A 27944-nucleotide genomic window follows, 5' to 3' on the forward strand; every position below is an offset into this window, starting at 1 on the left:
CTGAAGTCAGCATGAACACACACACACAAGCAGAGAGAGTGTGTAAATGTGTCACTTAAAAGGTGCTATTGCCTCCTGGGTGCCTTCGCTATTTTTAATCGATATTTCCGAGGTGTTTGTGTGACTTCCTGCTGTAAAGAAGGAAATGGCACAACCTTATCTGCCGTAGAGACTCGAGACGTTTGAGAAAGGATTTTACTCTCTGTACGGGTATTTTAGTTGGATTTTATGGCAGATCAACACAAAGGAAGAAGCAGAACCAGTACAACCAATTGTAAAAACTGGAAATGGATGCTGGGGGGGAAAAGCATGCCACACTTTCCAGATGTTTGCTCACATTCAGAAAGATTTGCTATCCCTATAAAACAAATTGAAGTTGGTGGATGCAACCAAAAGTTGTGAATATTTTCTTATACAACAAGGAATATAAATTTTACAGAACAGGTGTCAAACTCGAGGTTTAGGGGCCAAATCTGGCCCACCATAGCTTTTTATATGGCCCTCTAGACTCTAAATCACATCAATAAGTTTTTCACAAATCTACAAAATCAACAAAACTTCACATTTTATCTGAGCTTTACTGCACTTTTTTCTCAAATTGGCCAAAATATTGGGTTTGCTGAAGCCTCATCTATACTGAATGTCAACATTTTGTCCTTGATGTGACGATTAATAAAAAGTCACCTTTCACCTGATACATTAGCGCAAATATAAAAATTCTTTACAAATATTTCTAAACTAGCATCACAAAATCCTGGATGGACTGATTTAATTTTAAGAAACACTTATTGAATGCTGAAACAAACAAACAGCATCAAGACATTCATTCACCTTAAAGAACATTCAGCTTTTTGATTTGCCTCTGCTTTACAGCATCTTGTCTAACGTTAAGATGATCCATAAAGCCAACGGCTCTGATGACGGGAATTTAACTCCAGCGATTTCAGATGAACTCTGACACAAGTTGGCCGAGCTTCCTTGGACGTAAATGTTTTATTAACTGTAATGAAAGCAGATTAGCCAGACGGTAATAATAATAATAATAAAGTAGTGTGTGCTCAGATTTTCCCCACAGTGTTGCTATTTTTAACTCCTCCAGATGGTCAGCTCTGTCTCCACAGGAGTAAAGAACCTGTTTCCTCTGCTGCAGGGTAAGGAGCGGTACCTGGACATCATCCACGGCTACATGGAGGTCCACGGGACGGTGCACGGCACCAGCACCGTCTATCTGCCCGGCTACGTCAAGAACCACGGCATCCTGAGCGGCAGAGACCTGCAGTTCCTGCTGCGAGAAACCAAGGTGAGGCGGACGTCTTTGCTTTGAGCTTTTTAGAGGAAACCAATCGAGATTGAAGGAGTTTTTCTTTAGTTCTGCTGACTGTAGAGCCGCTTTAACCATCTTGTGTCCAGTAGAAGACGATATTGTGTTGAGATCTGTGGTCAAAGATCTCTCCTTCCTCTAGTTACTCTCTCTTATACACTGATCAAACATTTTCTGTTGTCTTCAACAGAAGAAGCGACGCTTGATTACAGATCAGAAGGAAATCAGATCAATCTGGTGGATTCATATAGAAAGTGGCAGACATTTACAAATTCAGTGTTTTTTCAGTATTTGCTGTGGAAGCTGTTTGTCACTCGGTCACAGTTTGCATGACGGCTGTCGTCTTTGTCATCTTTATGGTGGAGATGCTTTTTTGTCTTTGGGTTGTTCCTGGTAACATTATCAGTGCAAACAAAGGCAGAAATAACTTTTATTACCTCAGCAGCAGTGACAGGATCCACTGGTATTAATTTTGCTATTATAATATAATAATCTGCTTCATAAGAAGACAAACAAAGTACATAAGATGTGATTAAATCTTGCATGTTGATTGTTTTTGTTGAGCTGTGTTTCATTTTCCTTCCACTAAACTTTATGCATTAATTGCAGGGTTTTAAGCAGAGGTTGTTTTTCCCGTTTGGAGCTGTGGATGTTTTACCCCCATCTGATCAGCAGCAGGCTGATGCAATGATTGCTTTAGGAGGAGAAAGAGTGTGAAAACACACACCAGACACTTTACCATCTCCTGAAAGCGCGTCGGTATTGTGGATCCGGTCGAATGCGACGCGGCGCTCGGCCTCCATGTGAACAGGATTGTTTAATGTGAGCTAATGGGGAGAATGTGGGTCAAAGCCATATTCCTCATTGATTGCTGTAGTTTTTTTTTTCCTTTTAATCCACAGCAGCAGCATCAGAGATGCTGGCTGTTCTCCATCAGCTCCTCCCTCTGAGTCCTTCAGTCTGGGTAGATTCGCTCCTCTCCCTATAAATAGAGCTCCTCTGTTTCTCAGCTCTGAGGAGAAACATTCAGGAAAGTGCGTGTCGCGCTGCCACCTGTTGGTGGAGCGTGGAATAGACACTGCAGGAGCCCAAAGAGCAGAATGATCAACACGAGTCTGAGGCGTCATGTGAGCAGCGGCATATTTTAACCTACAATGCAGCATTGTGTTGACAGCAGGCTGTTGTTGTGGACAAGCTTGACTCTGGACGTACGAAGCGTTTTCTACAAAACTTCATTATGTCTCCATCTGAATGTTGACAAACTCCTGCAGCCTCCCTTCCTTGTTGCTGTAAGGAAATGTGCCACCTCGACCATATTTTGTGCTGATGATGTTTTTGTTTCAAGATACTCGATAGCAGAAACTCGTTGGGGACAGGAAATGAACTTTACTGCTGCCGTAGCCTGGTTAGCATCTGAGAAAAAACTGCTAGCACAACAACTAGAACATCATTTAATTAATAAATACTACAGATAAAAATAGGAAGTTTTTCATCTGCATATATGACTGTAAACCAGCAGAGGTGCACTGAGAAATTGATGATCTTATTTACCTCTGAAAAGGTCTAAAAATCAACTTCTTTTTCCTCAACAGGTTATTAACTACATGTTTGCAGTTAATAATAATAATCACTTTCTTGCTATATTTTTGTGACATTTGAGAAAAAAAGAAAAAAAATCTGCATCGACCAGAAAACTGCAATCGTTGCATCAGAGCAACATGAATCAAATGTAGAACCTGTTTGGAAACTGATTGTTTTCTTTTATTTCAGCTTTTTGTGGGTCTGTCCTTCCCCTACGAAGGCCCCGCCCCGTTGGAGGCCATCGCCAACGGCTGCGCCTTCCTCAACCCCAAGTTCACCCCACCGAAGAGCAGCAAGAACACGGACTTCTTCAAAGGCAAACCCACCCTGAGGGAGGTGAGCGGACTCGTCTGCACGGTACAATGACCCGTCTCTGGTTTCTCCTCCTCACCGCTGCTCTCTCGTCCGCAGCTGACGTCTCAACATCCGTACGCCGAGGTGTACATCGGTCGGCCCCACGTCTGGACGGTGGACATCGAGAACTCTGCCGAGGTGGAGCGGGCGCTGCGCTCCATCCTGAGCCAGAAGGTAGGGGAACAAACGCCTTGTGTTGTTGAGCTCTGGAACAAAACAAAAGCTTTGTTCTGGCCTGAAGCGTTTCGTATGGTTTGAGCCGCAGCGCATTTCTTTAACATCCAGACACAAATCTGTCCAGGTTATCTTGAGTTAATGTGTTTTGTTGTGTTTTGTGGTCAGATTGAGCCCTACCTGCCCTATGAGTTCACCTGTGAGGGGATGCTGCAGAGAGTCAACGCTTTCATTGAGAACCAGGTACACACTCCTTAAAACGAGACCGGAGCCTCTTCAGTAGCTGCTTTTCCTCAGGCGCCATGAAGAAGTTAAGGTCTAATCATCTTAGCTTCTAATTAGCAGCATGAGGAGGTTATTAAGGCTGACATCCCTGCAGGGTGAACTCCCTTTGTTTGCTTCATAATGTAGTGTTTTCACAATAATAAAACAGCAGGTCATGAGGATCCTGTTTTGAAAAAACGTCCCACACACTTCCTCTTGTCTGCTGTCAAGGAAGTCGATGAACAACAGAGTGAAATCAAGAAGTAACCAAAGATAGATTTTACATTTAGTCTCATTAAAGACACAAACTACGAACAAACAGTTCATAGTTGGTGAGACACTCCCAGACAGACGGGTCTGGGAGAATGTTCTGGAGAACTTTAAAGCTGCAGTATGTAACTCATGAAAGTGGTCAGTATGAAAGATAATCTGATGGGGGAAAAAATCTAACTCCTCCCTGTGGTTCTGCTATTGCTAATTGCAGAAATACACTGAAAAAAACAATCAGAAACAGGGGAAGATTCTTAGCATGTACATGAGTATGATTAACAGCGCTAAGACCCGCCTCTTAGCTCTGATTGCTTGTTTGTAGTTAGCACAGGAAGAAGGCAGAGGAGCTCAATTTTTTTTTCACAGATTATCTGTCTCATAGCAAACTGTCGAAACATAGAGACAGTTTCAACAAATATATATTTTTATTAAAGTTACATACTGCTCCTCTAACATGACAAAATGTTAAAGGTTGTCTGGACTTTTGCAAGACATTGTAGAGTCAGAAATACTGTAATTACAGGTGACCAAAACCGGCTTGTTTTGTTTTGTCAGGATTTCTGCCACGGTCAGGTCATGTGGCCGCCCCTCAGCGCTCTGCAGGTCAAACAGGCTGACCCCGGTCAGTCGTGTAAACAGGTGTGTCAGGAGGCGCAGCTGATCTGCGAGCCCTCCTTTTTCCAGCACCTGAACAAAGACAAAGACCTGGAAAGGTAGGACTCAGTGACGCACTCGCAATGCTTCAAGCAGCCACAAGAGGGAAGCAGAGACCACAAGCTCGTCAGTAAAAGTGTTGATTCTGAGCTGAAAATCTTTGTGTGTCAGGTTTGGCGTCACCTGTAAGACGGTGGAGTCGAGTGCCGACACGGTGGTCCCGGCCTACAGTGCAACCCGCCATCACTGCGTGTTCCAGTCGGACCTGCTGCTGTTCAGCTGCGCTGGCGCCCACCAGACGCTGCAGCGCATCTGCCCGTGTCGCGACTACATGAAGGGCCAGGTGGCGCTCTGCAAAGACTGCCTATAGCAGCTACAGGCTGCTGGAGTGAAGCGACACACAAACTTTCTAAACTGTGTGTGTTCATATTTATTATTTTCCCCCAGCTGCAGGAAGGGACACTCCTGTAGCCAACCGGTGCGCCCGACTACTCTGATTCACCAGCAGGGGGCGCCGAGGCTCTTTACTTGAATGGACAAAGGGAGTTGAGTCGGACTGTAAACCCGCAGCTCAAATCAGAGACACTAACGGACGTTAGCGCCCCCTACTGGCAGCCACTCCAACTGCTCCATCCATTCCTCCTGTTTAGATCTGACACTGTTATTCTTTAGGTAGGTTTGCACTGGACTGGACACACACACTTGCATAAGCTGAAGAAGAACTCAGTTTTACACTGTAACCGTCTCTACAAGGGCAAACATTTAGATTTTTTTTACTTTGCGAGTTTTAAAGTGGAAAAGTCGGAGTTGGTATTTGCTTAAGTTGCACATTTACGTTCAGAGCGACTGACTATAAGTGAGTCTGATTCTGCAAAAAGGCCAGTAGCGCACGGGGTCGCCGTGCCGTTGTGTCGTAGCCGATAGAGACGTGACAAACACGATGACCTTGCAGCCGTCCAGCAGCATCTCCATGTAGGACCGACCAGCTAAACTCGTAGGAATCGTTTTGTCCAGCAAACTGTAAGCAGTGAAATCATCCAACGTTGCAGAACCTCCCTGTTCTTTCTTGGATAATCACTAGGATTTTAATTTGCCTGCAAATTATAGGAAAATTACAGAGAAAAAACTTTGTAGTTCTTGTAATAAATGGGAAAAAATGCACTATGGTAATCAGAGGTTTATAAAAAGATTTTAGTGACACTGTATATTGTTCATATGAGTTGAATTTTTTCTTTTATATTTATTTTGTACGCAGAACTTTATGGCTGTGTTTTGCTGGAAATGTCTTTTTTTTATTATTTATAGCGGGGTTGTCTTTATTTTCCTTTTTTCTGTCTAAAGATTTTTATTTATGGAGGGTAATTTAAGATTAAAATTATGAAATGTATGATTTAAAAGGAGATTTGTCTGCAACTCTGTGGCTTTTAGACATGAGATGAGACAAAACGTAGGTTTACAGAATCTATTAGGTTAACTTCTATACCAGCTCTGCTCAGATAGAAACTGAAGTTTTTAATTTTTATTCTATGCAAAACATCTCAAATTCAAACGTGAAACCTGACGAGATTTTCTGTCGCTCTTGCAAGAAAATATTGGGAAAAAACTTCAGCAGTTTGATTACTTGTGAAATAATATCCTGTTTTCGTCTCATCTCTGTCTCTTTAAGACAGAGACTCCCAGACAAATATTCCTCTTTTCACCCCAAACATTTTGGGCTGTTTTAAACATATTTTGAGGAATTCACGATTCATGTTCACTGTATTTGTTTAACAGGTCTGTGATCTGCTGCCAAGTTAGTATTTGAAGTTTTTAGTGACATAAACGTGCCTTTTGGTGTTTTCGGTTTGGTTCTGCCTCAATCATCTACATGTCTGATAGTAACTAGATTAACAGTAATGAGAGTGAATTGGATCCTAACAGCAGATGTAGAATAAACTGATTAATCAGAAATCTGCAGCTGTGAGGCAAACCTGTTTTAAGTTGCAGCCAAAAGCCTTATTTACGTTACTCAAACCTCACATCCTCAATTTGTTTTCTAGATTTGTGTTCTGAGCACCAACCATATCATTTTTGCTCGTTAGTGGTGACGATTGCAGTCCAATCAGCCAAAAGGTGAGCAGTGACATTTTGTTTGCTCTTTCTGAGTCAGAGGGAAACAGCTTTATTTTTAAATAAATCTTCTTTCTGTGACAAAAGGCTCAGCTAATGCATTTCTTCAATATCACAGAAACACATCATGATGTTTAGTTTGGAAATGATTGGGTTCATTTGTTGAAAGCAATATGTTACCCAACTCTGAATTTATAAAGCATGATTAGGGCACAAATTAGTGATTTATTAGTATATATTTTTTAAAGTTTACAGCACATTTGAAGATGCTGATCTAAAGGTTAGAAGACACAAAGCAATCAGGTTGTTTTTAGTGTTTTGCTAATTATCTGATTCAGATTGATCTTGCAGGTGAGTGGGATCTTCATGCGGTACATTACTGAGAAACCAAAAAATTTACTTAGAAAAATAATTGGCGTACTGGTTTAAGGTGCTGTGCTTCAAAGCTGATGGTTGTGGGTTCAAGTCACCCTTGTGGCTCCACTAATGGAGAGGTAGAAATCCTAGCAATGTTTTTTTTTTGTAAAATGCCTAACTGAGCTGTTGTATGAGTTCGAGCTGTGTGTTTCTACAATGTGGTTGGTGCAGTGGTTATGGTACTGTGTGTTGGATCTGATGATTGTGGGTTCAATCCTTGGTCAGGCCAACCATGACAAGATATCTGTGGAAACGCTGCTGCCCAGGGATGTAGAACTGGGGCCCGTTAGTTCACTAAGAGAAGAAACTATGGTGCACTGGACAGTGGGTACACCATAGCTGGCTGTAAATTGTCAGTTGTACAGCACCAGCTATGGTGTGTCCACTGTCCAGTGCACCATAGTTTCTTCTCTTAGTGAACTAATGGCCCCAGTTCTACATCCCTGGGCAGCAGCGTTTCCACAGAGTAGACTCACAAAAAAACTTACTTTTTGAGTCTACTCAAAATACATGTTGCTTTAACAAAGTTACAGATTACAAAATAGTGTAGCAACTAGGATTTACATTCACAATAAAACTGAAATATGTTTGTTGCCAACCCAGGAAATCTCAATTTAAGACAAAGAGACAGTTTCAAAGATGATTCACAAAATTTATTTATTTAAATAAAATTTAAAAGAGGGTTACAAACACAAATTCAGCTACTGATGCTTACAGGTAAGAGATGAAAGACCTAATCTGGCGGAAGGCTCCCAAATCACTCACTCCTGGGTTTTCCGCCATCTTTGTTTTGGTCACTGCACACACAAGAGAAAATGCCATCATCCAGGTCACCCGTCGCCAATGAGAGAAGTCCTCAGATCTGAAGAAGAAGAAAAAATACAACGATAGGACGGTAATAAATTGATAAAACATTACCAACCTGTTGTCTTCTGTCTACAAGCCGGTGCTGGATGGCAGCCGCATGGCGTCACGCCATTTGGAGCAAACTCAGAGATAAATCCAAATTGGTGCAGCGCCAACAACACCTAATTAAAGAGCTTAAAAAAGTTCAATTAAAGGCAAATTAAATAAAATAAGGCTCAAAACTGCGCACTATGCCAATCAAGCTAACCCCTTTCCACGCTCACGTAACGCCAGAAGCTGTTTGGTCACAGGAATCACTCCGCCCACAAGTAAAAGGGTTTTTCTTCTTCCTTAGATTTTAACGGCAGCTTGTGCCGACGGGGTTTCCTACAGGTGTACAGATATACAAACACCTAAACAATTACAAGTGGAGGCAGGAAACTCACCTGTATGGCCGGCACCCATGAACTCTACGGAAGCTTCTTCTTCTTCTTTTTATTGGCGGATGCAAGGTGCATTTATCGCCACCTACCGGACTGGAGACGAGTCTCAGCCTGCTGTCCACCCCTGCTTTAGTATGCAGCGCCCTCTAGTGATGGCAGGTGAAATCTCCGCTCACTTCTTTGCGAGACCGAAGCTTAGGTGTTGGAGCCCATTTCCTCTACTCTGTTAAAAAAATAAATATGAGATAGTGTCTCAAATATAAGTTTAAATGTTTATTCATAGATTGCTTATTTAAAAATGTACAATAAAGTTTTGTAAAATACATTTTTCTTTATTTGATTAATTTATGCAAATACAAGTCAACAGATCTTAATTAAATGCTCAGCTTGGATTTAATTTAAATGTAAATCAGGAACCTTTTGTCGTTTTGATGTTTCTGGATTGCATAAACTTTATTTACTGGTCAGAATCCAGAGCTGTGCAGATCATTACGAACTTCAACTGTGATCTGCACAGAAACAGACACTCGGCCTTCAGCGAAAGCATGTTTTCTGATTGCTGGTTCAATACAAGCAAGTTTCAGACAAAATGGGAAGATTTCTGAATTAAAAGCTCATATTCCATCAATTTTCCACAGGTAGATCTGTAAATGTAACCATCAAAAGCCAAATAAACTCATGGCATTTTAAAACTCGAAATGCTACAAATGGCCACAAGGGGGAAGCAGAGGCCACATGCTAGTCAGTAAACATGACAGTTTTGAGTTGAAAATCTGTGCGTCAGGTGTGGAGTCACCTGTAAGTGAAGACACGTTGGTCCCGGACTACAGCAAAACCCGCCGCCATCACTGCGTGTTCCGGTCCACCAGATGCTTTTTCATTGGGAAAAATGAAAAATGCTATTGTTTTTTCATTGAGTCATTGGGAAAAAGCTTTATTTTTAAATAAGTCTTCTTCCAGTGACAAACGGCTCAGCTTCTGCATTTCTTCAACATCATAGAAATTTTACACAGAAACATACTGAAAAACGTTCACGATGCACCAAGCTAAACTTGTAAACTTAAATTTTTCATCCCACGTTTTAATGCTGCAGCATAAACTACAGTTTCCAGGTTGAGATTACGCTGCAATAAAAGACTGATTCACCTGAACATCAAGTTAGCATCAAAGCAGTGTTTACATTCATTTACAGCTATGAGGAAAGCTCATAAAAAGAACAATAACCTGCTGTAACCTGACCTTCACACCCAACAAATCAAATCTCACCGTTTACTAATATTTACATTTCAACCATCTGCAAAATTAAGGCTTTAGATTTAAATATGAGTACAGAGTTAGAAGCTTGGATGAGATATTTCCGGTCAGAAAAGAAGTAAATGATGAACATGAAGGAAGTTTTATTACTGTATCATTTGTTCACGCGTCAAGATTAAACTAGGAGCTTTGCCAAAGCAAACAGCTCACATGTTGACTTGATAAATGATTGAGATTTTGTCCAGAATAACTTAATGAAACCACAATCTGGGAGGAAACTATTTAACTTTATCTTTATCCAGGCTTTAAAGTTGATGGGTTAGTTTCAGACTAATAAAAAAAGAGTTAGCAGCTGAAATAACTGAAACAGGTTTAAATGGATTTGTTGTAGATGTTGCAGTAACTTCTTTTGGTCAGTAGATGGTGCAATTACTGACCCTGTTGAGTTACTTTAATTAATTAATACGAGATAACAAAATATTGGAAAAATATTAGAGTTTGACTTATTTCCATTTGTCCGTCCGTCTCACATACATAAAGATGAAGTCAAAATTATTACCCCCCTCTACCTAATTTGAAGTTTTTGTCAAATATATTTTTTTAACGCTGTTAAACAAATTAATCATTCTTCAATCCATCTTTTCCCAAACACTCCTAGTTTTTATTTTGGATGCTTGCATTAGTTTGCTTTGCACACAGAAACCAAATTCTTTCACAAACTCTAAAAACGTTAGCACAAACCACAATAGTGAAATTATGTTCTTCTACTTTGTAATGCTCACAGCTTCTAATCAATCAATCAATCAATCAATCAATCAATTACGGTAAAACTAAGTAGATATTGACACTGGTAGCTTTTGGATTAAATCAAAACTATGATCTTTAAATTATTGATCTGTTGAGAAATCTTTGACAAAAGCTTTAAGTTTCATAGAGAGGATAATAATTTTGACCCTGAAATTTTGAATCTTTGCACTCAGATTTCAGTTGAAATTTCTGGATTCTAAAGAAAATAAAAATGTTTGACATAAAATGTTGCTTTTTTTTTGGGTTGTCAGAATAAAGAAAACACATCTTGGACCGGGCTGAGAGCTGGAGCTCAGCCACCATAACATCGTACCTGCTTCCTTTGCCTAATGGACCTTTGCACTGACACATCCTCTCTGTAGTCATAAAAAAGTCAAACTGTGGTAATAGAGAGCTGCTCCATCAGTCAGCTGCAGCGTTTTACAGCCCAGCTGAGCGCCGGCCTCCAGGAACCGTGTGCTGCTGTTACAGCTGAGCTACGCTGAACCTCTGGACACGTGAAGAAGCGGAGCGCCCACCCACTGTGACCACAGGGTGAGATATGCTGTATGTACACTGAACTGGAAAACACAGAAAAGTTCCCAAAGGTTTCATCCGTCATCGCTGTCCCCGTCAGTCCAGTCGTGGGCGGACAGAGACGTCTTCAGCTCCAAGAATGAGTGGGTTTCTGTGGACAGAGTGTCTCTCCTGTCCCCCCTCCGTCCCTTTGTGTCCTGTGTGACCCGTCACTCAAAGCGCTCGTAGTTCCTGGTCTGCCTGACCCGGGGGATCATGTCCCGCAGCAGCCTGGAGGACAGAGACGACACTTTGAGGGGAAAACTCCATATCCCAGCATGCAACTCTGGAAAACACTTTGCTTTTTAAATCACATTACCTCCCTAAAACAATGTAAACTTTCAACCAAGATCTTTTATTTTTATAAATCAGCTTTTTCACCAAATTCAATGTCATAAATCTGAAATTAAATCAGATTTATGACATTTGTTTGTTTTGATTAGTAAAGCCACTTATTTTGAAATTCACATTTTGGCAGATCAACATAAAGTTGTGCATAATTGTAAAATAAAAGGAAAATGACAGGATTTTCTTTTATTTTGAGAAATAAAAACCTGAAAAGTGGGACATGAAAATTTATTTAGCTACTTTCTACTTTGCCTGTTTAACCTGTTTGTGTTTCAGTAGAAGGATAATTAAGTTTCTTTCCAAATGTTTATTGACAGCTAATTATTTTCTCTCTGATCACAATCATATCACATACAATCCCATTAAAACACTGAAAGTAATGTGACAGATTGTGAAATTTGTTACTTTTTTATCAGTTTTTTTGAATATTACACACTTTTTAACATATTTAATCAGAACCAGAGCCATTGTTGGCACTTACTTGACTCCGTAGACGAGGATGATGAGGCCCATGAGGACCCCTACTGTTCCGTCCAGGTACCACACCTTGGGCTCATGTTTGAACACTTCAGCACTGATGAGGATGGAGAACCCCATGATGCCTCCAACCAGAGAGTTAAATCCTGGAAACCGGAAACACAGTTTAGTACAGAAAGCTTAATTCAGCTTCTGACACATTTTGAAATGTGAAATATGGTCGTGGCAGCACCATGCATGTACCCACCCTGAATTTTATTTTTTTTTTTCAAATTCATGCCAATGTATCACTTTAAAGTTGCCTTCATTCTTTTGTGCAAGTTTGAGAAATCGTTTATTCTCCATGGCAACTATTCAGCATCAAAAATGCCTGGTTGGAATTAGCTCTACCTTCAAGACGCAGCTCCGTCCCCACTCAGTTCCTTCAAACTAGCCAGAAGCAATTAGCAAACACCTAGTTAAACAGCTGAGCTCATTATAGGAGCTACTTCTCACTGAAACGCTGCTATAAATGTTGCTAAAGTGTTAATAGAGGAGCCATGTTGCGATGACTTCCTGAAGGTGGTTTCAAAAAGAGCAAAAGCTTCTTAAAGAGACAGAAGTCCAATTTCAAGGCATTAAATTACAACGTGTAACTTCTTTTAAGTCATATTTGATATATGTAGCATTTCTATAGCAACTAAAGGTAACAGTAAATGGATTTTACGATAAGATGGCGCTATGCATCTTGAAAATACACAACACTGCCCCTTTAAGCTTGTTAGCAAGGATAGGCTACTACTTTGTTATTTTGGTAGTACTGGTAACCTTTTGGGGAAAAAATTTACTTATACGCGTAGTTTTATTGCACTTTTTACTTTTGCTTGAGTAATCAAACTATTGCTGCTCTTACTTGAGTAGATTGATTTTGAAACATTAAATTCTTATTTTTATGCTAATCTGATCATCTTCTACACATCACTACATCTTTATGGTTTGCATTTTATTTGTTTATGCATTTATATGAAATTCCTCTGGCATGTAGTGACTTCCTGTTGCTGTGTTTGCTCACCATCGGTGATGAGCGCTCGGCTGGTCAGCACTTTGCCGAGCATGAACTTGATCACGGCCAGGACGACGCACACCAGGCCGCTGACGATGGACACGCTGAACAGGAAGTTGTCCTGAAAGAGACGGAGGACGACAACGCAGCTTCAGTTTTATTCTGATTATGCAGAAATCTGACTGCTGTAGACAAAATAATTCCCCTAAATGACTCTCTTTAGCGTTTCTTTAATTGCTACAACCTCTAGTTGCTGTTTGGCTTTAATAACGTCCTTTCTGTAGCTTCTTTAAGATTTCAGAGCAGAGAAAGCGAGGCAGCATAAAAGCTGGAGCACAAAGGAAGGCTGCAGAGCTCTCAGCGGCTCTGCGGCAGCATTAATATTGCACTACGGCCTCGAAGCCATGAAAAGCTACTTTGGCTCCCTCGCACATCAAAGAATAGAGAAAACCTGACTCAGTGCTGGGGGTGAAACCCACAGAGCAGATTATGTTCACACCATCGATTACATTCTTTAGTGGGGGAGACAGGTGAGCCGTTCTGTAAGATTTAAGTTCATTTTGACGCTTAAAGCTCAAATAAACCCCCAATAACCACAGGAATCAAATATAGTTCGACTTCCTCCAAGACTGGAAGCTTCCGTTATGAAAATTATTCCTATTTAGTCGATAATTATGAGGCATGATTTAGAAGTTTTATTTTTTATGACGTACATCAAAAATATCTGTAAAATGAACAGGTGCATATTAAAAAATGTAATTTTGGGTAAAGATATATTTTCTGCCACTCATTTCATAAAAAAAAACTAACTAGAGTGAAATATTACAACTCTGTTCTCGTTTCTTTTCCGTACTGAACCCCACAGCATGATTAGCCCACCACCATGCTTCACTGTGGAGTGTGTTCAACTTGTTCTTTTCTACCAAACAAAGCGTTGTCATTTTTTCCATTTTCAGATGATTAACAGCGATCCATGAGCTGCTCAAAGCTTTGGATATTGTGTTATAACCTAACTCACAACTTTACCTTTGACCTCTTTGCTTTGTGGATTATATAAATCATTTAAACACTTAAGATTTTAGTTTTTAAGCATTTTAAAACCATTCATCCTTTACTTTCAGTTCCCAATTATGTGCTACTTTGTGCTGGTGTATCATAAAATCCCACAAAAATAAGTTTTCTTACAATTGTCTGATTTAGTTTAGGAGCAGTTTCATTTGTTGTACAAGTCTCCCTCAAACTCCTCTTCTGATTGGTTGATCAGTCCCTCAGGACAACTCCTCCACAGATTTTTAAAATATTTTTATTTTAGGAGATGAGCTCAAACTCAGACATAAATAAGGATTTTAGGCTTTCACCTCATTGCAGAGATCAGCTTTGTTGTGTATGCTAGCAGACGCTAATTGGGTACGGAGGAACAGCCAGGTGACAAACCAAACAAACCAACCTCCTACATCTAACCTGCATATTTAAGCAGCTGCTTACCTTATTAATATTTTATGGGGAAGAGTTGCAGAGGTGGGGTTGAGGGGGAAAATGTACTTAATTTCCAACTGTGGCACAGTGAGGAAGGCTGAGCTACAAGACGAGTGTGAGAGGAAAAGAAGAAGAAAAACACAATCTGTCGGGTTTGTTTATGCTTTGGTGGCGGCCATGTTTGAGCCCCGTCCGTCTGCTTCTCTGCAGCAGCAGATGAACGGAGTGAAAACACAGTCAGGCCAATAAATCAATACAGGATTTGGAAAACTGACTGAGTTTCTAACAAACGCTTAGTAATCCATTAAAAATATGATTATTGTAGATCAACTGATATAGATTTGTAAATTTAATAACAGGCAATCAATGTCCAATCACTGCTTTCATTAAATATTCACACATAATCAAATTTTTTAGATTTTATTTGCCAAAGCAATGTAATGTGAATAAATGCAGAGTGTAAAGAAAAAATATTTTTTCTTAAAACGCAAAAATGTTATTTTTATTCAACCTTCCTTATCAATAAAGCAACCTAAAAACAAAACAATCTGCAGTTTTGCCTCACTTAAAGAAAAGCAGTTTCCTCATTCAGACAAGTTTAATAAATACGGTAAAGTTTGTGGTTTCAACAGTAAAACAAATAGATGGCAGTTTTATATCAGATGAATTTAATTTTAACAGACACACTCTTAAATGAAGTAATCTATACTTTTAAAAATCCCTATACGTTCCTGTATATGATTATTTTTACAAATTTAATTAAGATGCAAAGCTGTTTCTACGGCGACCACTACTGCCTAGCAACAGGACGATAAAGCTATTTACAGAAGTGTTAAAGCTTGTGAGTCTTCACACCTGAGACTTGTGACATTCTTCATCCAGCAGCACCGGCAGAGTCGCACCTCATCCTCACAAACAGTTAGCAAAAAAAAAAAACAACGAGTTTGGAAAAACAAAAAGCAGCACAAAACTAGAGAGTAACCTCTAAATGTAGCACTTTTTACTCCAAGATCTCTAATTTTACTGGTTTAATTTTACAACCAAAACCTACATGTCCAACTTTTATGATCATGATGGCGATGACGTCACAACTTAATACATGGTGTTCCAAATTATTACGCAAATTAGATTAAAGTGTCATAAAGATTACATTTTTTGTTGTGCTATTAAATTTATAGATGGTATTGTGTGTCAGGGCTCTTTAAATCACTATAATTAATTTCAGAGAGCTGGTTGATTATTGTCTGGTGAGCTCAATTAAAGTAAATCTACTCAAGAAGGATGTTCCACATTATTAAGCAGGCCACAGGTTTCAAGCAATATGGGAAAGAGAAAGGATCTCTGCTGACAAAAATCATCAGATAGTGTAGAACCGTATGACAAGATATGAAAACATTAGATATTTAACGAAAACTGAAGCGTTATCATCGTACTGTGAAGAGATTTGTGGCTGATTCAGAACAAAGACGGGTTTGTACAGATAAAGGCAGAATGAGGAAGGTTTCTGTTTGACAAATTCATCGGATTAAGAGAGCAGCTGTTAAAACTAACATATACTCAGGTCACAACTCTCAAAACACCCAATATGGTAGGCCCAATGTCAGCTAATGTGCTTAAACGATGAAGATCACACAATCTTCTATTTCTTTTGACTGCAGAATTATTATAAATGTGCAATAGCATCCTCTTTTTCCACTACTGCAGTATCTGGCAGTGGTTTAATATCATTTACTTCTGTTTTAGACTGTGCAATAACAGCTGAAACAACTAAACTAATAAAAGTCATTATCTAAAGTCATCATTCTTTAGATAATGACTATCTTTCAATAGTCATTATTTGTATCCATTTCTCTCAGCAGGGAACGATCATTGTCTGAATGCTGTTTATTTTGGATTCTATAAAAGGTATACATATTAGATCATCTGTTTCGAACTCTGAAATCTTTGGCAGAAAGTCCCTGTTACAATCTGACAGAGCTGCAAAAATAACCACAGATTCCACTGAAAAATCTGATTATGCATGCAGCATTTGTCTTGCATTCCCAACCTCCAGTTCATGTGTGCAGGCAGAAAGTCAAGCGATCCTGGTTAGCCATGCAGCTGTCACCAATAGTTTACAGTATTCTGATGATTTTAAGTTATTTTTACCCCTAAATGTGAGATTTCTCCTATATGAATCTTTTCCTGCCTGTTCTTGTAGTAGAATAAATTATTTCACTAAAGAATATTTATTTATTATGGATTTGTGATTGATAAATTCTCACCACTTCTGGCAGCAGCTTGGTGGCCAGGTCATGGATGGCTTTTCCCATGATGCAAAGGGAGGACAGGATGAAGATCACACCCAGGATCACGCAAGCTCTGACAGGAAGAAGTCAGATGGTGATCAGAAACAGGAAACAAAAAAAGACCAGTGTGAGGTTTCACATTCAAACAAACCAACTTAAATCTTCCTTACATTAAAATAGCGTGACAAGGAGTGTATATATGTGTGCTTTGAGTATTGATTGAGAAGCAGCAGATGTCCTTTAACGACCTTTATCCAATTAACCGAGTCTAGAGGGAGGCAGGAGCCAGTTGGAGCATATGTCCTGGTCATGCATGGTTACCAGAGTGAGCGCGCTCAACGTCTGAGGGCTGCTCTCGAGCAAAACTCGGAGAGCAGGGTTTTGACTGGATGAGGTAACCATGGCAACAGCCAGCATCCCTTTGGGAAGCCCGCAGCAGGACAAACATCCCCGCTAACTGGCTCCCTGTTGTTTCCCGCACAATGCCGATGCTGCTGGTTTCAGATAAACTACCTTTCTGTTTAGGTTCATAAACAAGCAGAGAATAATTACGATCCGAACGACAGCGTCGGATTCTGGGAACAAAAGAAAGCTTCAAATTTGATTTCAGAGAAAGAAAAAAAAAGAGTCCTTAATATCTTCTGTTATCAGACCTCAAGTGTGTTACCGTGGTAACCAGACAGCCTCTGGGGTTCACCGTTCAACCGCGTCTCGTTTATGAAACGCAGACAGGTGGACAAATTAAAAAGAATAACATGGATCCCTGGCAGGCTGGTAAAAGAGAGCGCTGCCGTCTGCAGAATCAAAGATAGACTAACGGCGCGAGTCAAGGTGCATACCACACTACAAAACCACAAATATTACCAAATATTTGCCTAGTTTCCAGGGAAAATATCTTCACACACTTGAAACAAGACAAAACTAACATACAAAGAATTTTCAGCAAGATATAGGAGCTTGTTTTAGGTTAATAATTCCTTAATATTGATAACACTAGTTCCACTTCTTATTAACTAGTAGTTTTTCATTAATATTAAAGAATTGCCATCTTAAAACAAGCTCATATATTTTGCTGAAAACTTACTTGTAAGTTAGGTTTGTCTTATTTAAAGTGTACCAAGATAAACAAAAATATTTGGTAAAATTTTGTGTTATTTGTAGTACATTTTGAGCTAATTGGAGGGAAGAAATCATGAAACCTGAAGTTAATTGAATCCGTGTTGGTCAACAATTCAAATCAGTTTGGTTAAATTTGTGAGCAACTTTTACAACATATCCAATGTTTTTCAGTTTACGTTTCCATCTCTCCTCCGGAGGATATGATCTCATCCATCGTCTCTCCTGCAATTACTTGATACTCCTCTGAGACCGAGATGCAGCTCGACTCCTGGGTGTGTGTGAAGCCAACATATGCTCCTTTAGAAGCAGCACAGACAGATCCAGCTTTTATCTGACTCCCTCTGTAAATGAAGCCTCTGTTATGTTGGGTTATGGAGTTTGGTGAGTTAAATACTGCAAAAACACAAAATCTTACATATTATTTTTGATCCAGCTTCTAGTGCAAGTACACTTGAAATACGATATGAGCTTGCTTTAAGTCAATAATTCATTTATCACTTGTAATAAGTGTCCACCACAGAAAAGAGTTTCTTTTTTTACTGTGAATTTTAAGTCTTTGTATGGAACTATTGAGAACAACGGCGACAGAGACAGGTGAGAGAAAGCACAGGTAAGGATAGCTTACCCGGTCTTCCGTAGCTTTAGCGTTATTTCGTTCTCCAGTTTTAGGTTTTGAATTCAGTTTTATTAAAAAAGGATGTTATTCCGCAAAGAAACCACGTATTTTTCTGTTTGAAAAAGTCACTCAACACAGGTGAAGCTAATTGGCCAGGTCTTCTTCTTCTGCTTTGTTTTAACGGTGGCTGGAAAGCAACGTTTTGGTGCGCATTACCGCCACCTACTGGAATGGGGTGGATCGGGACGCTAAATACGGCTTTGGAAAAAATTGAGCCCACTTAAAATGATCAGTTTCTCTTATTTTACTTTTTATTGGTATACGTTTGAGAAAAATGGACATTGTTCTTTTATTCTATGAACTACTGACAACATGTCTTTGAAATTCCAAGCAATAATTTCGTATTTATTTGCAGAAAATGAGAAATGGTCAAAATTAGGAAAAAAGTGCAAATAATGCAAGAAAACAAGTCTATATTCATTTAGAAACAACAATGCAAATTTTTTAACTCAGGAAGAGTTTAGAAATTAATATTTGGTGGAATAACCAGGAGGTTTTCAATACGGTTCAGTTGAGTGAGCTCTTCATTTATTCCAGAGCTGAATATATCTCAGTTTTATAGACTAAGCTAAAAATAAAAACAATATTCTCTCCATTAATTTTGTCTTCTTGAGATATCTCAACAAGATTTAGAAAATTTGTTTTATAACTCTTGTATATATCAAACTACCAATTCCTTCTCTCAACTGAATAAAAATAAATGAATAAAAAAACGTTTCACGTCTCTTCTCGAAAACAAAAATCACTGTCAAAGTTTGTGTTGCTTATTTATCTGCCAACTAATTTCCTTTTACTTCAATATGTGGCGGTGTCCGTATAAAAGTAACTATTAAACCGATTCAACATCCAAATCAAGGAAGTCTATGTCTTTTCCAAATGGTGCATTTGCTGCTTCAGAAAATTTGAACTCCAAACAGAGCACCTCCCAACACAAAAAAATAGATTTGCGCTTGCAAGGTGACAAAATGTGGAAACGTTGCACTCACATGTATTCACGGTGCGCCGAATGGACGGCGGCTGCGTTGCTGTAGCGCCACAGCACAATGACGGAGGACAGCACGTCCAGCGTGGCGTCAAACTGCAGCGAGAAAGCAAAAAAAAAACATTTAGCATGCAGTTCACGTCATTAACCTCAGTTTGGATCCGAGACGTGTTGGTGTGCACTTACAGCAAATCCAAAAGCAGCAGCACTGTGGCGCATGATGGACACAGCTGCAAGAAAACACAGAAACATAAACTCAACGTTTACGTTTCTTTTAATTGTGGGACGGCAGATCAGTTCTGCTTTCTTATCAACTCCTGCAGAAAACCGAACAGATGAGACGAGAGGAAGTGAAATCTGAAATTTGATTTGGAGGTAGCAAACAGATGCAAACATTTATGCACCTGCATCAGTGGGGAGAAATCCACCTCTCCAGGTTATTTTTAGAAAAACTCACAGGGGGGCAGAGAGCTTCTAGCTGCTCATATTGTTTCTTTTTCCTCCATTTAAGCTCCCTGCTATCTTCTGCTTTTGTTTCATCTTCTTGTTTCTCTCAAGGATAAAAACACGATCAAAACCTGCAGCACTCGCACTGCAAACGAGCCCTGCATTCAAATCACCGACTGGGATCTTTTTATGACACCTGAAGTCTGTGGAGCTGCATCTCTAATATATTAACCTCATCTGCTTGTAGAATGGAAGAATCTCTGAGTTGTTAATGAGGCAGATTAAACTCGAAAACCTGACTTAATGTACACAATCTACTTTAAATAAGCAGGAGAAGTCTGAAACTGACAGCTGCTGATGTCAAAGCAAATAAGAAAGGGTGAGGACGCAACGCACACAAGCCCCAGTTTACACAGCAACTCACGTTACTCTGACTTATTCTAGTTTGGAGGAAAAGCAACGCTAACTCTGAGCTGAAACACGGAGGTGGAAGGATCATGATGTGGGGTTGTTGCTGCTAAAAGCACAGGACGAATGTTCTTAAAATTACTAACATTACGGACAACAACAAAAGCTGTGTTTTCAATAACGTAATTTGACATTTTGAAAAGAAATTTGCTTAATGGAAAATTTTCAATAAAAAATCCTGTTTTCTATATAAAGTTTTGGCGCCAGATGAGATGAGAATAGAAATGGGTTAATTTCACAAAACTGCAATGGAAACAATTTTTTCACATCACACAAGCCACATGATCAACAATCAGATGTTGTGAATGGCGCAAACCAAGAAGACGACAACAGGACGCTGTGATACTGACTGCTACAGGAGATTTTCTTTTGCCTGCAGCCAACATTTAATTTCCATTTGGGATCAAAACTGTATTTTCTAATTGGTTTTGAACTGATGCTACAACTGTATTTAAAAAATATAATATCCTCCTAAAACATACAAATTTACATTTTGCACAGTATTTAATCAAAACAAATGACACTTTTGTGTTTTCTTGATTTTAATAAATGCTGTCCTCACTAACAAAGAAAGCTAGATCTCCTTCTTATCCCTTTTCTCCTTTATTAGGAGGAGAAAAAGCGACATTTTGCATAAATACCTCAGCTGCAGCTCTGCGGTCGTCAAAGCTGAACCCAGTGCTGGTTAATTGGCTCCCAGGGAAGCTGGGTGGGTGTCACACACACACAAGGTGCTGCTGTTCGCTTCTTTGTTGCTGCTTGTCTAGAAAACGCTGTCTGGTATTACTTTTATTTTTACATTTAACCGACTGACGCCGTCCATCCCTGCCTTTTGAATTGAATAAAAACAGAAGCTGGTGTTCAGCCTAAACAAACAGGAACTGGTTTTGTTCTTGTTCGCTCAGCTGTTGTCAAACAGTCCCGCCATGTTTCAGTCAGAGGACGCGTAGACAGGGTATCAGGTGTGAGCCGTGGCATGAACATGTATGTTTCCCCCTCTGCTGCTGCAGCTGCCAACCGTAAAAATCTGTAACAACTCGCTTTACAGAGTCTGAGTGGCACTAATGGTTTCCAGGCTCATCAGGGCCACAGAGGGGAGAGGCCCCAAAATGCTCTGACATGCCCGAAAAAATGACCTCTGACTCTGGATTTTAAAATTTCACATTTTCGCCTCATAAAATCAATATTCATAGTAAGATTTAGAAAGAAACAGGCGAACTTGAACAATTTTTATACATATTTTCGGTTCAATTCACACATAATCCCAATAAAATTCATTGAAGCTGGTGGTTGTGACTAAGCCTGAAGAACTAATCAATTAGTTGTATAGTAAATTAAAAGAGCTCAACAATTAAAGGACAATTTTATTTACAAAGACATCATAATTCACTTCATTTATTGCTTTGGTTGTGTGCTTTTCTTATTTTTTAATTTTTCTTATATTTTGGATATTTAAAATATATTCCAGCTCCAGTATTAAATGTTCTTTACGAAATTAAAGAGTGATTTTGCATTATTATCCCATTATCAATATATTACTTGAAAATGCTCAATATTATTGTGTATTGTAATAATTACCAGGATAATATAAGGTCCAGGCCTGAGTTGAAAATGTGAAAAAGTGAGAAAAACTCGCTGAAACATCATGAACATCACCTGATCGAAGTGAAAACTTTTATTGTTTCTGTGAGTGTCACTTAAAAGTCCTCAATCATCTAATTTAACTATTATTTTCACGTTTATTTTTAATTTTTCATGCAGATGACGAAATGATTTTCAGCTGTACGATACGAGAAAATGTGATCAGGTTTTCCGCCTGCAGAAATCAAATTCATTTGAACGAAAGCTCACAAAGCGCTTTCCTCATATTTAATCAACTCCGGCTGGAAACAGACGTAATTTTACAGACACTTTAATGAGCCGTTATGCAACAGCTGCAGTGAACTGTTTACCAACTGATCCTGATTTCATTTTAAATTAAACTATTCATGACACAAACAACAGACTCAAATCAAAAACAAAGCTTCCAGGCGTCTAATTTCTGCTGCTGCATTATGTGTTTATGAACTAAAATACAAAATATATTTATACTGGCTTTTGGCACACTGAATTAAAAAGGTGACGTAAATTATTTACATGCAGTCCTGTGGCCAGTCATCCAAAATGAAGGAAATCTGGACCAATTTAATCATTAAGTTCCTAATTTTTATCATTCGAATATTATGTATCTTTGTCCTTTTGTTACTTTTAACAGGTTTGACACAAAATCCCAATAAGATACATTAAACTTTGTCATAACGTGAGGAATGAGTTCTCTGACTGAATGCCTATTTGGCACAAGAAAAACCATCAACACATAAAATTAAAGGAATCTAACAATTATTATTATCAGTTATTCTGATAGAATAATCAGATAAAATAAAATAAACCAGCAATTAGGCTCCTTTTTTAAATAAGAAAATAAATGTTTTAATACCTAAAATGCAATAACAGCATTCCTTTAGCGAATTTGAGTTTTGGGGAAAACTTATTTATAGGCAAAGGTGTTTTTATCGTAAACGCAAAATCTATAAATATGTATTTGTACAGTTTTGACCTAATTACTGTTCTGAATATGTTGGTTTTTTTCAACAAATTACCTGTTTTGAGTCTGTACTCCAGTTAACAATTAATCGGTTACTAAATAAGTTGATGATTATTTCAATAATCGATTCGTTACGATTAACCGTTGTTTACAGACAAAGGCATTTTCATCGTAAATGCAAAATAAATGTATTTTTTGTATAGTTTTTGCCTGATTTCTGCACTGAATATGTTGGGGGGGTTTATCAGCAAGTGACCTTTTTTGAGTCTGTACTCCAGTTAGCGATTAATCAATTACTAAATAAGTTGACAATTATCTCAATAATCGATTAATCACAATTAATCGTTTCAGCTCTAAGAACTTCTAACCTGTTGAAGTGTCTAAAATAAATTACTCTTACATTATTAAACCACTGGAGTCATCTACTCATATAATTATTGGGCCCTAAATCAAAAAAACAACTGTGTGAGTAATGACAGAGTAACTCCTGCTCCTGCGTTGCCCTCATTCATCACTTTGTCTCATTTCTGCACCTAATCTGGAAGCAGTGCCATGTTTCATTTATGAAGAGAGAAGCTGATGTGTGACGGAGCAACTAGTCCTCCTGCCAGTCTGACGAAAACACTGCATACAGTCTGAGAGAGAGAGAGAGAGCTGCTGTGTGTGAGAACAAATAAAAACATAATGATCCTTCATGACATTAGTAGCAGTCTTCAGACCTAATATGCTCATCTGCTGCAGGTAATCAACAACACTGCAGCAATGTGGGAACTCTTTTCAGGAACTAATCTCTGGCTAGTGAAGAAGAAGAGGAAAAAGAAGGAGGGAGCATCTCAGTCATCTTCTCAAGCAAACTGTCTTTGCTTATAATAACTACAGCCCAGCCCTCATGTACCTTTGGATTAGTGAAGACGTGAGCAAACACTAGAAATCCAAACATGTGTTTCAGTGAAATAATGTCACTCACTGAAAGCGGCGATAGCTAGGATGATGGTGGCCACGATCGACGCCCAGGACACCCAGAGAGCTTTCTTTCGGTAACTTTGTGCTTCATGAGGCTTCAGGCGCATGCTGCTCTCCAGAAGACCTACACACGACAAGAGATCCAAACTTTTGTAGTTCTGACGTTCTCAACCTGCAAACAATCACTAACTTTGTCTCCCAGAAGAAATATCAGGGGCAAAACCTTCTCTTTTACATGCTGACATTTTGTTTTCTGCCTCTGATTCCTTTATTCTGAATATATACACAACTGCACTGGTTGTTGCTAACTGCATTTCAATCTTCCCTGGTTGTTAGTTTGCAGAAAACTTAAATGTCCTTGGAATACAAAAAAAAAAAAAACATCAGAGATACTGTGAAGAAACTGCATTGGGAGAAAATGTTCTCCCTGCAGAACGACCGCATTAAAATGGGAATAAAGCAAACCCTGCAGGTTCAAGCTGTTTGACTGACTGGATCCCTGATATCCACCCTTTATCTCACCAGAAGCTAAAATGACTCATGAGTTTCATACATGATTTATGACGAGTTAAAGAAAAGTATAAGCAATAAAAGAAACAACTTTCCTCTCAATTTGTGCTATAGTTCCAGTTATTCCTGCTTTCATTTTAGCTAAAGCAGGAAGACGTCTGAACCGTTGCCACGTCAGCCTGAAAGGAACAGTTCATCTGCAGGTTTCTTCCAGTTAAAAGGTGGTAGTTCCTTTCCACTGTCGCCCCATGCATGATTGAAGCAATTCAATGGAAACTACATGTTCCCTTATTTTTCATTTTTACTAATTAGCATCACAATATCTTCTGAATCTAACTGTATTATGTTTATTTTGTAATAAAGTGGACAAAACTGAACAGAACTGGACTAAGTGTCTTTTATAGAATTAATTAACGCTACATAAATGGACATGTTGACCACTTGTGAGCTGCCAAAAATTAAAGCAAAGTGCTGCAGATAAACTTCCTGGATCTCAGCTCAGGTATGTATCCTTATGGAAGACCAAATGTGTCACAAATGAAGCAAGAGATTTATTTATTTATAAAGACACTCAAAATAGTTTAAATATACCAATTCTTTAAGGATTAAATAAATAAAATCATCAATTAAGAATCTAATAATTTTATGTTAGGGGTAATTATGGCAGTATTTACTGATTTCATTATTCTTGTGCTGAAGAAAATATAATTTTACAAAAACATTAAAATTTTTAAGATATATACTTTTACAAACACCAATCAGCTACTTACTTAATAATTATTATTTATACAGTTTTCCTACTTAACTTAGTGCTGATTCATATTAGCCAAAAATGGTTGGTTGATTAAATTAGGAACCTCAATATTTTTAGTGCCAGAATAATACTGATAAAATGTACTATTATACTTTTACTATTTTTGCAAACAATGTAAATTAGATGAGAAAAGATATAAAACAGATGAGAATATATTTTAATCTTATGCCATAATAACCTAAACCACACATTAAAGCAGACTTCACAATAAAACACCTTTTGTTTAAACACCTGTTAGTTAAATTATGTACAAAAATGAATATTTCTGACGTCACTTACCCCGATCCTCTATGCTCTCTGTTATCTTCATCTCCTGATCCATCTTGAAACCCTCTCCCTGACTTTCTGTGTTGTTCTCCTGCTGCTGCGGGGAATCCGCCTGCTCGCACTGGCCGTTCACCGCCGTGGGCTCCACACCAGAAGCCGGTTCCGGGACGGCGGCGGAGTCTGGCGGGGATGGGTCCGTCATCTTGTCGGCTGTGGTTCCAGTGAGGCACGCCGAGAATGTCACACCTGGGCAGGAGAACCAGCCTTTCCAACGAGCAGAGACCCACAGACAGAGTTGGGAGGAGGGAGATTCCTTGTAGAGTTGCGCGTCCAGTTGCGCCAAATTACGCACTGCAAGTGAGACAACAGCGGAAATTGGGGAATACGGATTTCAAAACAAACTCCGGCGAATATAGTCAAAACAGAATAATAGGAAGAAAACGTAATTCTATTACTAATGTTTACAACATATAAAGTTAAAGAGTGGTGCAACGAAAACAACCTCCGTTATTTATCATCATTTATCATTATGACAGTAATGTCATGGTTTGGGGTTGTAGGTGGTGAGGTAGACGTAGTGATGTTACGTGATGTGCCGAGGCTTCGAGGCGTGTGTCGAGTAATGGAGGGGGCGTTTCCGTAAAGCGCGTATCGAGGCTTGCTTCATTTAGGGGAGGAGCCGAAAACGATGACGTCCGAAGCCTCGCTGCCTGGCTGTACCACGTGACTGCTTCGGGAAGTGGCTCAGATGTTGGCGCGGGGTTTGACAGCTTTAAAAACCCCACAGGCTCCATTCAAAATGTGGGTTGTTGTAGGCGAGTTGCGGTCAGTTGAGAGAGTGGATAGAGTTTTGATAGTTTGGATAGCAGAGTTTGGATAGTGGTTATTTAGTTTGAGACAGTTAATTCGGTGTTTGGAGAGTTTAGGAGAGAGATAGATAGATAGGAGATTTAGGAGCGCGAGGACAGGATAGGAGTAGGATGGAGCCGGCGAGAAAGAGGAGGATTTCCCCTATGTGGGAACATTTCGATTTGATAAGCCCTAACAAGGTAAGGTGAACTGAACATTTGCAGATGCATTAGGTTTGCTTATGAAGAACTGTATTTTTCACTGTTTCTTATTTTCTGTAAAGGTGAGGTGTTTATTGTGCTCCAAGGAGTTGGGGTACAATAATAACACCTCATCCATGTAGTGTCAAAAAAGAGAAATCGTGTGAAACCAAAAACTGTGGAGAAATTGTTGTTTCTTAATAAAAATGCATGAAATCATCCAAGTTACACAAGCATTAGCCTATTCACTACCCCTCCCTAGTTCCACAAGCACTTTCACTGTCCTCTGCCTGATTAAGCCCAGGCCATTTTTCTAGAGTCACAGAAAAACATTATTACACAACATGCCATATCACATGACACTACTATTTTGGGAATAATTACACACAGAGAATACATTCAAACAATATTTTATTATACACATATGTGTATACATAATTTATGTAGACAAATGATTTCGTCCTACACCTTTTGTGAAGTCATTCCCAAGAGCCATAATAGACAAAAATTCAATGCATCACACGTGTTAAGATACAGCTGGCTGTGATTATACACCTGGCCAGTAGGTGGTTTCGTGTGCACATGAAGCCTCAAGAAATGAACCCTTTCTCGAACCAGTTGGCTCAAGTGGTTCAATGCCTCATGAGGCTTCATCTCACCATCACACAGAAAACCCAAATCCCCTCAAATAAAAATGACTTGAATTCTTGAGTATAAATTAAATACTTTGTACTATATTAATTTTAAATAAATAAAGTACTGTACATGCATGTATTGAAAATTGTTTTCAAAAAGTCCATATTTGTTTAATGTTCGAATGTAATATTTTAAACTTAGATTTATTTTCATTAGCTGTAAGCCAAATGAAATGAATGGCAAAGGGCTTTAAAACATAGCCGATCTGTGTGTAATTGGTTATGAGTTACTGAAATAAATTACCTTTTTCCAAATATAACTTAATGAATATGACAGTATATGTCTATTAGCATTTTTTATATTATTATTTTAGCTAGTTATTTTAAAGTTTATGGTTTTACAAAATACAACCAATCAGTTAGAAGGTTAAAACATTTAAAAGTTTGCTGTACGACATTTTCAACAACAAAAAAACCCTTCATGCCAAAAGTTAGCTGTGAGTTTATTTTGAAGGAATAGAGCGGAAGTCGCAGACTAACCTGAGGGGAGACGTTTTGACGCGCAGTGCGTGGACAAGCGGCAGGGACAGAGTGGCAGCTCCGTGAAGGGGTCGCACCAGCTCTCTAATTACTATCCGTGGTGGAAAACACGAGACCTGCGCGGCTCGCGCTGCCGTCGCACGAAGCTCAGCTGCTGCACCACTGGCGCGCGCGATCCGGAAACGCGAGGAAAACATCTGTCTCGTGAGG

The 27944-nt window shown here is 39.0% G+C and overlaps 2 protein-coding genes across 3 annotated transcripts in view; one reads left to right on the forward strand and one right to left on the reverse strand.

Moving 5' to 3' along the window:
• The window catches only part of mgat5 (alpha-1,6-mannosylglycoprotein 6-beta-N-acetylglucosaminyltransferase), a 43831-nt gene extending 37018 nt beyond the window's left edge, over window positions 1-6813 (forward strand). Inside the window, exons 12-17 of one of the 2 annotated variants that reach the window (XM_032556041.1) lie at window positions 1151-1300; window positions 3092-3238; window positions 3314-3430; window positions 3599-3673; window positions 4520-4677; window positions 4790-6813. In XM_032556041.1, coding sequence (XP_032411932.1) covers window positions 1151-1300; window positions 3092-3238; window positions 3314-3430; window positions 3599-3673; window positions 4520-4677; window positions 4790-4988 — 846 coding nt within the window. In that variant the 3' untranslated portion in view covers window positions 4989-6813. The remainder of the gene's footprint in view (window positions 1-1150; window positions 1301-3091; window positions 3239-3313; window positions 3431-3598; window positions 3674-4519; window positions 4678-4789) is intronic. The other variant, XM_032556042.1, reaches the window with a different exon arrangement.
• A 2538-nt stretch (window positions 6814-9351) lies between these two features.
• LOC116715588 (transmembrane protein 163) lies at window positions 9352-27917 on the reverse strand. Its single transcript, XM_032556052.1, has 9 exons — window positions 27735-27917; window positions 25523-25861; window positions 23924-24043; window positions 19644-19687; window positions 19462-19553; window positions 16657-16753; window positions 12926-13037; window positions 11879-12020; window positions 9352-11280 (listed from the first exon to the last, which is right to left on the reverse strand). The coding sequence occupies exons 2-9, from the start codon at window positions 25710-25712 to the stop codon at window positions 11220-11222; spliced, it is 858 nt and encodes a 285-aa protein (XP_032411943.1). The 5' UTR covers window positions 25713-25861; window positions 27735-27917; the 3' UTR covers window positions 9352-11219.
• Between the last annotated feature and the right edge of the window lie 27 nt (window positions 27918-27944).

Source organism: Xiphophorus hellerii, chromosome 24 (genome assembly GCF_003331165.1).
Source record: "Xiphophorus hellerii strain 12219 chromosome 24, Xiphophorus_hellerii-4.1, whole genome shotgun sequence".
NCBI lineage: Eukaryota > Metazoa > Chordata > Actinopteri > Cyprinodontiformes > Poeciliidae > Xiphophorus > Xiphophorus hellerii.

Coding starts and splice junctions, on each gene's coding strand:
- LOC116715588 (XM_032556052.1), bottom strand. CDS start 25,712: ATGACGGACCCATCCCCGCCAGACTCCGCCGCCGTCCCGGAACCGGCT. Junction 13,038..16,656: donor CCAAGCTGCTGCCAGAAGTG/GTGAGAATTTAT, acceptor CGTCTCTTTCAG/GACAACTTCCTGTTCAGCGT. Junction 12,021..12,925: donor CCGAGCGCTCATCACCGATG/GTGAGCAAACAC, acceptor TCCGGTTTCCAG/GATTTAACTCTCTGGTTGGA.